General features: G+C 42.7%; 1 protein-coding gene across 1 annotated transcript; it reads left to right on the top strand.

Annotated features, from left to right (window-relative positions):
• Positions 1-322: 322 nt before the first annotated feature.
• On the top strand, positions 323-14,652 carry EVA1A (eva-1 homolog A (C. elegans)). The gene is made up of 3 exons (XM_004691369.1): positions 323-378; positions 619-788; positions 14,279-14,652. The coding sequence occupies exons 1-3, from the start codon at positions 323-325 to the stop codon at positions 14,650-14,652; spliced, it is 600 nt and encodes a 199-aa protein (XP_004691426.1).
• Positions 14,653-17,273: the final 2,621 nt, after the last annotated feature.

Here is a 17,273-nt window from a genome sequence, read left to right as displayed (position 1 = left end):
GTCTCAGACACCGGGATCCCAACTTCTGGGGCTGAGGGTGACTGCTCTGCCAGAGGCTGCCTGTGGTCGTGTGTGCTGCCCATCATGGTCACAAGTGGAGTCATAGTGCTGAGGCAGGGAGCAAGCTGAAGCTCTCTGGCCTTTATGAGTATTTGAGAACTGGAACTACTTTGGCAGTTTTGGAGGAGCCAGCTCTGACCCATTGCTAAGGACACACATTTGGTGACCTATGGGGGACAAACTGGTCAAAGTACATAGGGGTGGTTGGAGTAGGGGCTAGCAGAGCCCAGACCTGGCTTAAAACTCGGTTTTTGAAATGATCATGGGCTGTGCCTTAAAGGCAAACTCAGGGGAAGACGATAATAAGGACACAGAAAGGTGAGGGACAAGTGAAACTGGGAAGCTGCGAAGAGATTGGGGAGAGAAAGGAGAAAGCCCAGAAAAAAGAGATGTAAGGAGTTTCTGCTTTTTGAAAACCAAGAAGCAAGCTGGAGCAGAGGACGAGACCCCAGGCCTCTGCGGTGCCTGGGTGCGTAGGCTGGCTGAGCTCGGCTGCCTGGAATACGTCCTTGGGAAGGCAGAATGTGTCTTCATCACTCACTTTGTGTTCCCAAACAGAAGAGAAGAGAGGGAGGGTGGCCACCTTGATCCCACCGAAGCATCTCTGAGGCTGCCTCTGGATGCCACATCAAGGCCGCCCTTTAGCCGCAGCCTGGAGCTGGTGACAGTCGAGCACACGGAGATGGCTCTGCTCAGCAACCTCCTCGCGGCCTACTCCTTTGTCTCAGGTAGTTGTCCCCTCTTGGCGGGGCCCCAGCGGAGGCTTGGTGCTGGGAATAGGGTGGTCAGGAGGAAAATACTGGATAGTCACAGCACAGGGGGTCGCCTGCTGTGCTTTCAGATGAAAGGCCTTCTGGCTTGAGAGTTAAGCTGGACATTGGCTAATTTGGCAAATGAGGGGTTCTAAGAGCTTTATCTTGCTGAAAAATGTTTGGTTTCCTTTCGGCAACAATGAATGAATGGGGTAGCCTGGGGTTAGCTGGTATCTGTCAGTCTGTCTTTTTATGCTTTTAACTTTAATGGTGGGGGGGGCAGCTCTGGAGTATCCTCAACCTGGTATTTCTTTGCAGTTATTCTCAGTCCTACTCAGACTGGCTTTTTCCTCTCTCCCTCCCTCTCCCATCCTGTGTGTGTGTATGTGTGTGTGTGTTTGGGGTGTGGGGCGGGGGTCTGTGTTGGTGGGGGTACAGTGTGAAGTGTTAGAAAACCTTCTGGGAGACATGGAGACATGAAGGTATGTGGGAGTCTAACTTTTGCTCCTTCCTTGGTGTAAAGTTGTACTCTTTTATGAGGATGTCTATCTTTCCCCTCAAGACCGTTTCTTGATAACAGATGGTGTTCCCATAAAAGAATCCATTTTAAAATTCATGAAAATGTTTAGTTATTTGAATGATCAAACTCATTTTCTGCTGTATGAGTGAGTTTTTGATATTTTGCTTTGTTTCCCAATATCTTGGGTATTGAATTAAAAAGAAAGGGACCGAGGTTCTGATTAGATTTCCTCTGGGCAAGGACTGGTTCTACTCTCTAGTTGTCTAGCCAGGGTTGACAGGGTTCAAAATGTAAAAACTGACATTTCTGTTTACAATGGCAATTCTGAACGAAGATTGAGACAAAAGGAAGGTCATGCCTTCTTTTTGTGAGAGGATCTTGGATGACGTGCAGCCTGATTTTAGAAAAGAGGACTTCTCAGGGCTCACCTGGCTGGCTCCTCTGTGGCTGGCAAGATGAGCCATGGAGTCTGCAGCCTCATGTGCGGAGTTCTCCCTTCTCACATCAGCAGTCTCCGTCATCATTAGCTCGTCTCCCTCATGAAGCCTGGGGCCTGAGGCCTTCTTCCGTGGGGACCCATGTAAATCTCAATTTTATTCTCTTCAAGTGTGTACTTGGGCGAAAAGGCACTGGGGCTGGAAAGAGATGTTAGAAGCTATTAGCATGTTCTCAAGCCATTGAACAGTGATCCCCTCTACTCGATACTGAAGACACCCCTAAAATGAAGTATTGGGGAGATAGTAGGTAGGGTCTGGAGTTTCCAAGGACACTTGCAAAATAGCTGTCAGATGGAAATATCTCAGGTGAGAGCAAACAGGGTACTGGACTTTGGAACCCTGCTTGGCACAGGAGGTCCTGGCAGTCTTGCATTTCGGCCGGCGTGACCCTGCGTTATGGCCACTGAACATGGTAACTCATTGATTGGTCTGATGTTTACCAGGTGTCTTGTGATCTTGTTAAGGCTGAAAGGGTACATGGCCCTCTTTTTTTTCTCCCTTCCAATCTTTCTCCTTCCCACCCCATTTTTTGGAGTTAAATATTACTTGGGATACAGGAACACAATGGTGCTTTTAAAACTGCACGTCTGAAATAAAAAAGAAGGCAAGGCTATGGAAGGTAGAATGGCTGAAATAAAATGTATTTGATCTAGTAAATAGACTTGATGATGGAAAATTGATTCTGAGTGTGATGGGAACACAATTTGACTATAAAGGAAAAAGATAAGGAAACTTTAAAACATGAAGAATAACATACAAATAATTCTATTTTAAAAAGAGAGAGAGGAAAAAAAAAAAGAATCAGAAGCAATGATGAGAAGAATGACAGAAGAAAATTGTAGGACATGTCCTAATCTTGCAGCTCCCTCTTGTTCTCCCAGCTGAGTCTGTTCTTCCACTACATGTCGGAGTCCCTGACTTCTCCCCTTCACTCCCAGCGTCTTGGTTGTTTCTCATCCTGTCCTTGTGGCCCATCATTTCAGCAACATAGTTGTTAATAAACATAGCACCCTTATTTTTTTGTCCAGCTTATGGTTAGGCAAACTCCTAACTCCAGGCAAACCCTGCTTTCCTCCCTTTTCTCCTGTCTACACTGCTACAGTTTTATAGATTGAAGCCTCTAGAAATTCCTGGAAGCCAACCTCAGTGGAACCTTTCAAATACTGCTTCAGTTCTCTGTTTCCTTTCAGATACATCTTGTTCCCATTCTTCACAATAGCCAGGGCAAACCTTGACCATTCCAATTATTTGAAGTACCACTTTATCAAAATGTCCTAAAATTAAGTGACAAATGCAGGCTAAGAGGCAAAAAATGCAGCACTAATGTAGAAGGGTTAAAATTTTAACATATAAAGAACTCTTACTAATCAATAAAGGATGTGTCCCCAAAGAAAGTGGGCAGAGGGCAAGAATCAGCAGTTTGGGGGAAAAAAATACAGATAGCTGGTTAAAATATAAGTCCTCATATTATAGCAACACAACAAATGCAGACTGAAAACAACGAAGCTAACATTTTTATTTCATAAAATTCTCAAGAACTTGACTGAGTACATAAATTCAGTTTTAGAGAAAGTGTTGGGAGAGTAGTACTTACCATAGTGCTGACGGGATTGTAAACTGCTACAGCCTCTTTAGAGAATAATTTAGGAACATGTGTAAAAAGCCTTAAAAAATACATACACTACTGAGCCAGCAACTCTGCATCTTGGAATTTATTCTAAGGAAATATTAGGGGATATGGGCAAAAAAAAATTAATATGAGAACAATTATCTCAGAACTATTTTCAATAGTAAAAAAAAATCAGAAAATGGGTAAATATCAAAATAGAAAAGATATTTAGAATATGCTGTTAAGTGAATGAGGGCTCTTACCACATAACATCTGCACCCCATTTCTGTAGGCATTTTCTTATGTGTATGTAGTTTTCTTTTACTGATCTCATTTTAAATATTCTATACTTTGTTGAATTTACCTTTGTAATATATAACTTTATTAAAATTTCAAATTTTCTGTCATATATATATGTTTTAAAATGACTACTACCATACTGCTTTCTTACTTCTGGTACTATGTAAGTACCTTTTACCATTTGCATTCCCCTAAGCATTTCAAATTCTGCCTAGCCTAGAATAGACTATTGCCATTCTTGTTAAATATGCTTCTTATTTACAACTCCTAGGACATTATCAACACCACATACACATTTTCCTCACTGACTGTAACCTCTCCACTCCCTGACAGTATCGCCTCCACTTTACCCCACTGTCTTGAATTGGTCCAAGTTCCATCAAGTTTTCATCTGTATTGTCATGACAGCATTTCCCAGTGGTCTACCTGCCTCCAATCTTGCTTTGTGGTTTGCTTTGTAGAGAAATGGTGTTTCTAGAATATAGGTGTGATGATGCAATTCTTTTTACTTTTTAGAACCTTTTAGTGGATCCCCATTATCTTTGGGATCATATCCAAATACTTTTGTATGATTTAATAGTTCAGATTATTTTTAGCTCCAAATATTAGGAAACCTCCATTTAGTGGTCTAAACAAAAAGCTATTACATTACACACATAACAAAACGTTTGTTGGTAGATAGTGAGATACGGGCTCCAGCATTCTGTGATTCTCTTTATTCTTGTTATCTATGACTGCAGGGAGGCTATGTTGCTCTTGCCCTTATTTTAAAAAAAAAACAGAAAAAGGAAGTTGCCAGCAGATTTTGTCTGCTATTTCATGGCCAAAATTGTGTTATATGGCCAGTGCTAGCTGAGATGAAAATCTTAGCCTTCTAATCACACCAGTGGTTCATAACCAGAGGTAATTTTGTTTCTACACGGGGATTTCTGGCAATGTCTGGAGACATTTTTGATTTTCAAAACTGAGGTGGGGACTTCTACTGGCATCTAGTGGGCAGATAAACAGACTATAATGTACAGGAAATGCCCCATAACAATTAGCAGCCCCAGTACTGCTGAGGCTGAGAGAACACATTCTAGAACAGAGGCATGCAAGAGAGAGAGAAGTTGGGATGCCCAAGGTTCTTCAGTCTGCAGTTTCTTATGTGTCTGCCAGTGCTGTTAGTGTCTGTCCTTGACTTCCTCAAGCCTGCCCTGGCCAAGCCCTCACCAGTTTTTCTTAATAGCTCTGCTTTTTTTGCAGTCATTTCCTTCTCAAGAATTCTTCTCTTCAGTCCTGGATTGATATTCCCTCCCAGTCTTCAGAACCCCCATTCACTTAAGAACCATCCTGGTTTATCTCTGCACTTGGTTTGGAAGAGTTAACGTTTCTTGCTTCAACTTCTTGCAAACAATCCCTTGGGATCAAAACAAGTTATAATGAGAAGAATAATCTCATTAATAATAACCTTATTAGTAACTTCTAACAGGGTTATTGGAAAGCTTAAATGGGATGATTGCTCTTTTTAATGTAATGTTTTGAATTGATAATATATATTCTAGGCTTATGCTTCTATTTCCTTTTGATTTTTCCCTGAAATGCTCTGGTCACTCAGTCTCCCTTATCCCAACCAGCACACCTTCAACACTTCATATTCACCTTCCTCTTTTCTTTATCACCATCTGATATTCTACATATTTTATTTATTTGTCTCATTTATTTTTTTAGAATATAAACTCTCATTTAATTTTTTAGCATATGAGCACAGAGATTTTGTTTCTTTTGTTGACTGCTATGCCCTCAGTATCCAGAATGGTTTCTGGCATCCATTAGATGTTCAGCAAATCAGTGAATAAACACAGTTCAATGAGCAAACAATATAAAAAGGCACATAGTGAGAAGTCTTACTCTAGACCTGCCCCTTATGTCCACGTCCCAAGTTGGACCTATTACGAGGCTCCCTGCATCCTTCCAGAGTTTTTTGTACAAAGGTAAGAGAATATGAACATACTTTCTCTTGCTCTCCTCCTACACACAGGAGCAAGCATATCCCAATACTTTATTATATTTTGATTTTTTTCACTGGAGAGTATGTTGTGAAGACAGGTCCCATCAGCATGTAGGAAGCTTCCTTGCTTTTAAGTGACCTACTGTCCACTGTGTAGATGAACTGCTGTTTAACCAGTCTATTGATGGCCAGAGGGGGTGGCTCATGTCTTGACAAACAGAGCACCTGAGTCAAAATAAATAACTAGGACATGCAAATATATTTGTAGAAAAAATTTCCCACAGTGTAATTTTTGGACCAACATCAAAAAATTAATTAGGATAAAGCAATACTAAAGGTTTTTTCAATTTATTTTATTTATTACTGGCTTACTCTTTATAAATGTGTAAGAAGACAACAGAATTTTCAAACCACTGGGTTTTTGGCAATCTGATAGAGGAAAACTAACATCTAAATGTCATTTACTTTGTTTGTCTGGCTCACAGGTCATCAAACCTTTTCTGTAAAAGGCAGATAATGGGCTCTCCCTGTGACACAGTGGGTTAGGACTCAGCACTGCAAGCTGGCCGCAGTCACTTCAGTGCGAGTTTGATCCCTGGCGCTGGAGGTGACCCACATTGCGTGGCAGACCTCTCCTGACCTGCCCGCTGCTCCCCTCAGCAGTGTACTTCGTCGAACTGCCTGTTCTGCTCCCTGCTCTGTCTCTGGTGAATCCTCTCACAGCCCCTGCACCTCTGGTCTGTACCCCGGTTCTGTATGCATAAGTTAATAAATCTTTAAAAAAACAAACAAACAAAAGGCAGTATTTTTAGCTGCTTAAGTAGCATTAAAACAGACAGACAAAACATGAATGAATGGGCAGGACTTTGTGCCAGTAACAGAACAGGTGATGGTCGGATCTAGCTTGGAGCCACTGTGTGTCAGTCTCTGCTTTAATTGAACATCTTGCCATATATTTTATAGTCATTTGTATTTCCTTATCTGTGAGTCGTTCCTGTTTTATGTTCATTTTGATTGGTTGACTGCCATTTTCTTAATGCTCTTTCTAGACTAGCCCTTTGTCACTGTTATTTATTATAAATATTTTCTCTAATTTGATATTTCTTTTTGACTTTGCTTACAGTAATTTTTTTCAATGCAGAAGTTTTGAGTTTTTCTTTTCTCTTTTAACCAATATTCTTTTTTGAATATTTAGCTGCAAGTACAGCAGTGTGGATGGTGTATTACTGAGTCAGATTTGAATCACTGTTTTTTGTGCCTGGCACAAGGGAGGAGGTCTCAATGGTAGTCAGTCTGACTCCCTGTTACTCAACTGATCATGACAAATTTTTGACAAAGTACTGTAGTTTTGGTTATTATTATTCCCACTTTGTAATTGAAATTCAGAGAGGGCCAAGAACCTGTAAGTCTCCAGCCAATAAGATACTGTAGATTCACAGTAAATTTTTGCGGTAGTAACTATAAAACTAAAACTATTTTTTTTTATTTATACATTTTGAAAAGTAAATAACAGTTGAAATATCTCCTCCTGGGGAGTTTGGTGAAAGTGGCACTTTCATACACAGTTGCTGATAGGAAGAATTAAGGTACCATTTCTGAAAAGTCATCAGGAAATGTATATCAAGAGGTATAAAAATAAGTATCCCCTTTTATATAACTTTCCTTTATTGAGTGTCCCTTATAAGATAGTAAGTGAAACAAATAAGGAACATTTTAAGAGCACAATTATTCTTTGCATCATTTTAATTAAAAAAAAATGCAACAACATCCATATCCAAAGGAAGAAAATTTTGTTTTGTTTTGTAACTTGCTAGGTACATTTACAGACAGCTGTAACTGTGTAGCCTGCTTAGGTGAGACTGACTGACGTGTGCAGCAATACAGAAAGATGTTGTAGCATGGACGGAATGTATGTCGATGGGGCAAGATGACCAAGCAAAGCATAGAGGAATTTTAGGGCACTGAAGTCACTGTAGCTGATACATCATTTAATGATGACACGTCATTGTGCATTTGGTCAAACTCATAGAATATACACCAGGAGTGACCCCAAATGTAAACTGTGGACTTTGGAGGATTATGATATGACAGCTAGGTCCACCAATTCTAACAAAGGTACCACACTGGTGGAGGATGCTGATAATGAGGGAGACCACGGGTGTTGCAAATTGTGTGGGTAGGTGGGAAACCTCTTTCTCTTAAATTTGTTGTGAACCTGAAAATTTGTTGCTCTCAAAGTCTTAAAATGTATCCAGAGAAAAATATGTAGGGTGCATATATGCTGTGACTAGAACTGAATAAATAGGAATATGTATAAATAAATGAGAAAAATCTTACTGCATTAGTGTGTAGTTATACAAATTCAGGTTGTGAGGTGATGAGTTTATATAGTTTTCCCATTCCCTAGTTTTCTAATGTTATTAGACACATGCACAGACAGAGAGGTGCTTGAATAACATGTTATTCACTGTTGCTTTGTTGCAATAGTGAGAATAAAACCAGCCCTAGCTGAGGTTGAATGGAATGGTGTTTATTCAAGGAGCTACTTTTGTTAAACATCTTTTGGTTTAAAGTGGCGGTTTCCAGTGAAACGGGTCAGTGGTATTAAGTGAGGACTTGATATGTGTACATGCACAACATGTACATAGGCAAATGCATGTTGCGACAGGGACAGCATCCCATAAAGACAGCAGTCTGGAGCAGGCTTTCAAGGCAAGACTCTGCTGCTTGAGCACAAGTCCTTGTGCCATTTATTGAGATCACACCAGACAGTAAATGCTGATCATGTGAAATGGTATGAGGAGTAGGATCCAGAGAGTAGGATAGGAATGACGGACTAAGCTTTACAACGGAAAGGGAAGGCGACATGTGACCACATGTAAGATGTTATCTCCGGCAGAGTTATCCCAAGACCGCCATGGAGCTAGTCAGTAACTAGGTCAGCAGTGACCTAGATGTCCCTGGGCCTACCTCGTGATATGTGCTATATTCCATAGGTATTCAAGGAATGTTCTGCTGTAATTTGTGGGTAGCAGATAGGTCAGAGTTGCCCATGAGTGGTCAGCTCACAGGCACCTGCAAACACAGACACACACACACAAATATACACATATAAATTAAGATTTTAGAAGTTGTATATTCATGATTTAAGTCACTAAGTAATTGGGAGCTATCTACCATAAGTGAAGCACTGTGCTGGAAATGGGTTCTGCACTCAAATTTCTCAGTCATGTGGGGAAGGTAATGGCTATATAGCCAATTACTACACAGCTACACAAAGTACTGCCTAGATTGGAGGGACTTATCACACAATGAGCCAGAAAAGCATTCAAAATAATAGTACCAACTTCAGTGGTGATTGAACCAGACTAGAGACATCCCAGGCCTCCCGCCTTGCTCCCTTGGAGTTCCGGAGCTACAGGTCAGAAGGTCTTTTCCACTTCAGGTGAAAAATGAGCAGGGTAGTTCAGGATGATGGGTAGGGCAGTGGTAGCTGAAGTCTGCTTTTGGGGTGCTTACTGCCTGGGAGGGTGGACAGAGGAAGAGAGAAGATGAGAGGAGAAAGCAGAGGAACACACACAAGTGCCAGCCCCAGACCCCTGTAGTTGTCCAATATAGCTCCTTCCTCAGGAAAAACAAGGCAGGGGTGGAAGGAGATGGAGAAAACTTCCTTCTGCCTCTCAGAGAGCACAAAGTGATATCAGGGTATCACTTCGCTTTCCCATGGGGGTTGAAGGCAGAATCCCATAAAGAGACATCCTTAAGAATTCAGAGAAGGGGCCTCCCTGGTGGTACAATGGATTAACTCTCAGTGCTGTCAAGCTGTCAGCGGCCACTGCAGCATGAGTTCAATCTCTGGCCAGGGAGGTGACCCACATGGCGTAACAGACCTCACCTTTCTGGCCCCACTTCTCCCCTCAACAGTATGTTTCAATCAGTCCATTTGTTCTGGTTCCCACTCTATCTCTGGTGAATTCTCTCACCCTAACCCTCACCTCTGGCCTACACCCAGCTCTTGTATACATAAATCAATAATCTTTAAACAATAAAATCAGAAAAGAGATCACACTGAATACTCTGACTCCATGTAAGTCCCCCCCCCCATATTATTTATAGACCGTTGTAAAAACTCGCCCCATTCCACTAAAGATTTGCAAACTTTGGGACCAATGAGGCCTAGACAGAGGAAGGTTACGCTTTCCTGATGGCCATGGATCCGGCCCTCACTGGCATTGCTGTTCTCTCCTGCAGCCCATGGGGCATGATCTGACCTCTGAAGGTGCAAATGAAATCAGTCCTGGCCCTCCACATAGGGCCCTTTCCTGCCCGTGAAAACAATGACCCTGCAGGAAGCCAGATACAGCAATACATTTATTTTTATTTATTAAAGGAAAACAACCGACAATAGCCCTTCCCACTCCACTTCCTGGAATAATTAACAGCTGTATGGCTCTGGTCAAGACTAGGGTGGATCATTGGCCAAGAGGAAGTGACCTGGAGCAGCAACAATAAAAACAGCTATGATAGAGCTTCATTTTTTAATCTCTCTCTTTTTTGTTTTTTTAAGATTTACTTATTCATTCATACAGAACTGGGGTACTGGCCAGAGGGGTGTGGATGGTGAGAGGCTTCACCAAAGACAGAGTGGGAAACAGAACAGGAAGATGGACAAAGCACACTGCTGAACGGAGCAGCGGGCGGGCCAGGAGAGGTTTGCCGCGCCATGTGGGTCACCTCCAGGGCCCAGGACTCGCACTGAAGCGGTTGCCGCCAGCTTGCAGTGCTGCGTCCTAACTTGTTGTGCCATCAGAGAGGGCCAGAGCTTCAGTTTTGATGTTTGTAGAATGATGAGAAACTTCACAGATTATCTCAGTTGTAAAAATCAGCTGTGAGTCTCTGTTCAGGATCCAGCAAGGCCCAGTAAACTCCCTTTGCCATCTTTACTTTTACTGGGCTTCCCCAGGAATCCCTTTCTCAGACTGTAGCAGATAAGAGAGGATGTTTTCTCACCTGGGTAGCAGTACAGAGTGGACTAGTTAATCAGCGGTTTTCAAGATTCAGATCAGAAACCACCTTCAGAGTTAATCTGTGTAACAGGTGGGGTGAAGGCAGACACATGCTCAGAAGGCAGGGCAGATGGGAGGAGGAAAGGAGGAAAAGAGAGAAGGGAGAGACACAGAGGGAGGAAAAATGGATAGGCAGATGGGTAGAGAGAGGGAAGGAAGGAAAGAAGCTAACAAATAAGAAAGACTATCATTTATTGAATATCCCTCTGCTGGGAACTGGGATATTCCTTTCTGCTAGTACTAACCTTTACACAGTTCAGCTGAGTGCTTAGCAGAGTTAACTTTGCTTAAAAGAGGCAGCTGAGACGAAGCTGCCAAGACAAATCGGGCTGATGTGTCCGCCTAGATGAAAGCATGGACACAGGGTCAGGAAGGCCGACATTTGGAGGAGGGAAGACTAGAATCTGATAGTCAAGTTAGGAAACTATAGGGATGACCCAGGTGTGGAAAAGTAGAGAATGAGGGGCCACAAGAGATACAAGAGTGACTGAGAAGAAGTTATTCGTGCAGTGGAGCACTTAAAGAGTGAGTCAAGGTGATCTTGATTTTGGGCACAGATAATGGTAAAACGAGTGGCACCTTAGACAGAAAAGGAGACAGAGAAACAGAAAGCTGTTTAAAAGGAGATGGGTTGGAACAGGTACCAGGAACAGTTTTTAAACATAAAAATTAAAATTTATAGGAAATGCATCTCTTTAAGAGGTATAAGAGCTCCATCCCATACAATGATTTTTTTTTTTCCTATGATAAATGTCACTTGTTGCAAGAGTGAAGCCTGATTCGGTGAATATTCTATCCCAAGTTTTCATTTTTATAAATATGAGTGTGGAGAAACTTCACTAGCATGAATATATAGATGTCCAACAAAAGGAGTTTTGTTACAATAAAGCCATTCATGTCTGTAAATTAAACTGGCATTCTATGCCCCAACTCAGAGAGGTCTGTCATCAAATATTGTGTTTGATGTTCTACCAACTGACAACGTGAGAAGGTCCTTTGTTTTGTTGAAAACCAAGAATTTGAAACTGACTTGGAAAAGGGTGCATTACATGGCCATTAGAGGCATTCACCACCTCACTGTTGACATTAGTATCTTGAATTATTATTTACCCGACACTCTGGCCCTTGGTAACCACCACTCTACTCTGTTTTTAAGAGTTGTCCACGTTGTCACAGATGATAGGATTTCCTTCTTTCTCCAGCTTAATAATATTCCATTGTATGTATTAACAACATTTTCCCTGTCATTTAATGGACATTTGGGTTGTTTCCACTTTTTTTTTTTTTTAAAGATTTATTTATTTATTCGTACAGAACTGGAGTACAGGCCAGAGATGCGGAGGGTGAGAGGATTCACCAGGGACAGAGTGGGGAGCAGAACAGGCAGATCGACAAAGTACACAGCTGAGGGGAGCAGCGGGCGGGTCAGGAGAGGTCTGCCACGCCATGTGGATCTCCTCCGGGGCAGGCAGGAGTCAAACTCATGTTGAAGTGGTTTAAGCTTCTTTGTGCTGTGCTTTAACCCGCTGCGCCACCAGGGAGGCCCCTGTTTCTACTTTTTATCCAGCATTATTGACATACAATTGAAGTTGAACATTGTATAAGTTTAAGGTATACAATGTACTGGTTTGCTACACATAATGTGAAATGTTTACCACAATAAGATTTATTAATATATTCATTAATCTCACATAACTAGCATTTTGTTATTGTTAAGGTGAGAACATTGAATCTCTATTCTCACAGCAGGGTTCAAATGCACAACTCAATATTGTTAACTATAGTCACCCTGTTATACATTATATCCCCAGAACTTACTGATCTTATAACTAAAAGTTTGTGCCCTTTGGCTAACATCTCCACATTTCTTCTACCCAGGCTGTTGGCAACCACCATACCACTCTGTTTTATGAGCTTGATGGTTTTGGTTCCACATAAGTGAAATCACAGTTTTTTTAATTTCTCTGACTTATTTCACTTAGCATGATGCCCTTAAGGGTCATCCACATTGCTGCATATGGCAGGATTTCCTTTTTTTATGGCTCATACATACAAGTGTGTGTGTGTGTGTGTTATTATATTTTTTCATATTCATCTGTTGATGGACCCCTAGGTTATTTTCCATGTCTTGGTTATTGTAAATTAATGCTGCTGTGAACACAGGGGTGAAGATATAGCTGGCTACTCATGGGCAATTCTGACTTATTTGCTACCCACAAATCACAGTAGAACATTCCTTGACTACCTATGGAATAAAGCGCATATCACGAGGCAGGCCCAGGGATACCTAGGCCACTGCTGACCTTCTTGATACAGGGCACAGATGTGGTTGTGATGGGGGGGGGGGGTTTGACATTGGTGACATGATGATGTAAGGCATATCCACTTTTTGTGCCTTTTTAAACAACTTTTGTAATTGAAAATCCATCCAGGGACAAAATGCTTCTATGGGAGTGATAGGATCCAATTACACACACCAGCACCTAGAAGGAGACTCACAATCTGGTCCTAGGCAAACAGCCTTCCAGAAGAGCTACAGAACCAGTGCAGCCAGTGAACCTGCCCCACCTTCTCCTACAGAGTACTGGTTTGGGCAATATTTAGGGGAGAAAGAACATGTGTAAAAGTCCAGCACTATAAGTTAAATAATGCAAGTAGCAACCTCAAAACTCAGTGGCTCAAAACAATGCATGTTTATGATCTCTCAGTTTCCGGGGGGTAGGAATCAGTCTGCTTTAGCTGGGTACTCTGGTTCGAGGTCTCTCACAATGCTGTGGCAAGGCCAGGACTGTGGTCACCTCAAGGCTCCATCAGGGGAGATTCACTGCCAAGCTCACTCCAGTGGCTGTTGGCAAGATTCATTACTTTCAAAGCAGTTAGCTAGATGCCACCCTTAGTGCTTTATAATGCGAGCCTCTGGAGAGCGGCTCACAATGTGGCAACTAGCTTTGTCAGAATAAGTGGGTGAAAATAAACCAGGGAGAACATAAATCAGCTGGAAGTTGGTCTTAAAATGATCTCATCTTAGAATGACCAGCCATTTTTGTCATACTCAATTTATTAGAAGTCACTAAGTCCAGGACAAAGGGTCCAGCCCCCCAAAGGGGAGATTGCATAAGTGTGAATACCAAGAGGTGGGGTTCATCTTAATGGCTAGATGACCTGTGACAAAAGGCCATTCAAGGTGGTGCAGAGCCAAATTCAGAAGCAAAGATTTCTCTGTTCTAGGTTACAGTGGCAAATACATCTTGTAAGCAAATGTTACTTGCTTATTGTCAGTGCTAAGTTCTTTTTCACCTTTGCTAGCAATTACATTATGACTATTTCAAGCACCCGGTCACTTAGGAAGGCGGTGCCTATAGCAGCCTATAGCAATCCAACTCTGGGGTCTGGTGAGGGGTGATAGGGTTGGAGTCACCCCAGTCCCGCCCTCTGCCTGTGGACTTGCCATCTCTCAAATGCTCTCTTCTTCCTCCTCCTCCAGAAAATCCTGAGCGGGCAGCTCTGTACTTTGTGTCTGGCGTGTGCATTGGGCTGGTCCTCACTCTGGCTGCCTTGGTGATAAGGATCTCTTGCCACACAGACTGCCGGCGGCGTCCCCGGAAGAAGTTCCTACAGGACAGAGCGAGCAGTAGCGACAGCAGTGACAGCGAGGATGGCAGCTCAGACACAGCGTCTGACATCTCTGTTCGGAGACACCGGCGCTTCGAGAGGACTTTGAACAAGAACGTCTTCACCTCGGCGGAGGAGCTGGAGCGCGCCCAGCGGCTGGAGGAGCGCGAGCGCATCATCCGGGAGATCTGGATGAATGGCCAGCCGGAGGTGCCCGGCACCCGGAGCCTCAACCGCTACTACTAGGGCAGGAGCAAACAGAACCGAACCGCAGAGCCTGGCTGCTAGGGAAACAGTCTGCTTGGGGAGAGGGTCGGGGAGGGTCCTAAGAGCAAGACCCCATTCTGCTGATGTTACCTGGGGCCGAGACAAAGCAGGGCATACCCATTTTAGCCAGGAGGACTGACTTCTCCTTTTAAACTAAATATGGAGAAGTATAAAACCCATCTTGGTTCATCATCCTTTTCAGGTCTTGGAATGGTGCTGCAAAACCCTCTCCAACAATGTGGATGGAGACTAGAGAAACAGAGATGTGGTTTCTCTTGATTTCTGAGGATCTCAGAAGTTTCTTCAGACTTCATTGCTATGAGTTATTCCTTTACAAAAGGAAAACTTACCATAGCCTTGAGTGCTGGGAATAGCAGGGTGAACTAACCCAGCAAATGCAATTTTCTTAATGACTTCATGCTATGGAGGTGATTCTGATCCAGCAAGTATGGTCCATGCTTATTATTTAAGGCTAATTTTTAAAATCGTGTTCCAGTGGTAACCTTGTCCATTTTAACTGGCACCTCAGGGATTAAAATCCTTTTTTTTTTTTTTTGTATAGTTCCCACCTCATTCATGAAAATGAATAGAATTATTGTATTATGGGAGATGTGTCAGTGAACTAGAAAATGTCAACAACCTCAGAGGATGAAGGGTTTAATAGTATATGACATAAATATTACCATCATATTTGAAAAGACTGCATAAGAATAAAAGCTGTGGGTTCCCCCTTTTGAGAAAAGAAAATTGTATTGTGACTCTAAATAATCATAATTTTAAAGATTTTGTTTAAAAAATTGGATTTCCTTGAAAAGGATAGGAATGGGAGGTGAGAGATCAAGACAAAATTAGGATGAAATAACAAATAAATATTATACAGAAAATCTTTTCCGTCTCATGTCTGTCTCTGAGGTTTTATGTACCTTTAACAGCTTCCTGTTTATGGAGATTGGGCTGGTCTTTTGCCAGGTCCTTCAAACAAGCAGAGAATAGGGAGATATGGCTAAGTTGGAGATGGGAGAAGTGGCCCCGTGTGACCGAATTTGTCATTTCCTCTGTTATACATTACAGTAACAGGACAGTTGAATTATGGTTGAGTAGGGAGGGGAAGAGACTTTCTTAAGGCTCACAAAATGGTGGCCCCTCAGGAGAGGAGAAATTGGTAGAGAGGAAGAGAAGCAAGTCTGTGCCTACAGAATGGATGCTAGATGAGGAAGCATCATCCTTCAGCCTAGGAGGAACAAGAGGAGAAGTGAGCTCCGTCTGCCAGCGCCTTCCCAGGTCGCTTGGTAGCCTGTCTGGATGCTCCAGTGCCTTCCTACTGGCTTTTTGCCTGGGAGGATAGTCAGGCAGTTTCCTCAGCAGAGGTCTGTGTTGCTTTAGCCAAGCATTCATGACAGACTGTCTTAAAAATTGAGCAATCATAAAGTTCTGTTTGCCAACAGGACAATGACGTTTGCTTGAAAACCTCCATGGCTGGCCTGATTGGGTCATTTTGGGTGGCCATAGTGGCTAGGAACAGCTGCCAAATATCTTGTCAAATCAGGGTCTCTGGTGATTGGATCCAGAGGCTCAGCTAACATGAAAAGTTTGGGTCCTACTCAGTTCCTACTTCTGCTTCTCTCAACCACTGGTTTCATTTTCTTCTACTGTTGATGAAATCATAACATGTGTACCTGTATACGGTGCTGGCTTGCTACTGCTTAAGCTCCCACACAGCTCACAGGCTTGTGCTGGGGCAACAACAGGCACAATTTCACAGCCTTTACACAAGACAACATGGAAGGGACATTTCTGTGCAGCATCCTTGGTCTTTATGGTTCCACAGAGAAGCACTAATGGGACTTCAGACATCTGACAAGATGTTAGAAAGTATAGGCACCTGAGGAGGTTTCCACCAATTTTCCTCAAGAGCTGCTTCCTGCTCTTTGAAGCACAGGGGTCGTTCTCAGGTTAGGGGACATGTAACCCACTCAGCTTAGCCTTCAGAATTGCCAGGGAGTGTGCTGTCAGTGCTTCTGTGTGGACATCATTCCAGTAAACACAAGAGGAAAGAAACACCTTACTTTGAGGTTCAAAACAAATCCACAGGGAAGGCCTATCTGGCCTGGCTTATGCAGGGCACACATCCAGCCTTGGTGGCCACAGACGGACAGTAGAGTGTAGGTAAATTGCTGGGCAGACACCAGCAACAGCCATTACACTACTCTTTTGGCTTTCTTGAGTTTTCTCTTTGGGTATGTTCTTAATGTTCTCTCTTCTGCTCACCACCTTCAATATGGATCTCTCCTTCTAACCTTGACCCACTGATCTTCTCCTTTTACATAGCCTGAGACACCTGCAGTGACTCTAGTGACCTACACGCTGGTGGTTTGAAATATCTCTCTGGTCCTAGTTAAGTTTCATACTCATTACACATCAGTCTGCAAGCACAGGGGACAATTGTCCTATAGGAAATAGGCAATGTTAGGATGACATTTTGGTTGTCACAGTGGATGGAGGAGATGCTACTGGTATCTGGTAGGGTGAGGTCAGGGATCCTGATAAACAATTCATAAGGCAGAACCCAGCCCACTTCCATCAAGATTCCAGTCTGTAGT

The sequence above is a fragment of the Condylura cristata genome, unplaced genomic scaffold (genome assembly GCF_000260355.1).
Source record: "Condylura cristata isolate star-nosed mole 26May11 unplaced genomic scaffold, ConCri1.0 scaffold00031, whole genome shotgun sequence".
NCBI classification, from domain to species: Eukaryota; Metazoa; Chordata; class Mammalia; order Eulipotyphla; family Talpidae; genus Condylura; species Condylura cristata.
This window is presented reverse-complemented; position numbering and strand designations above follow the sequence as displayed.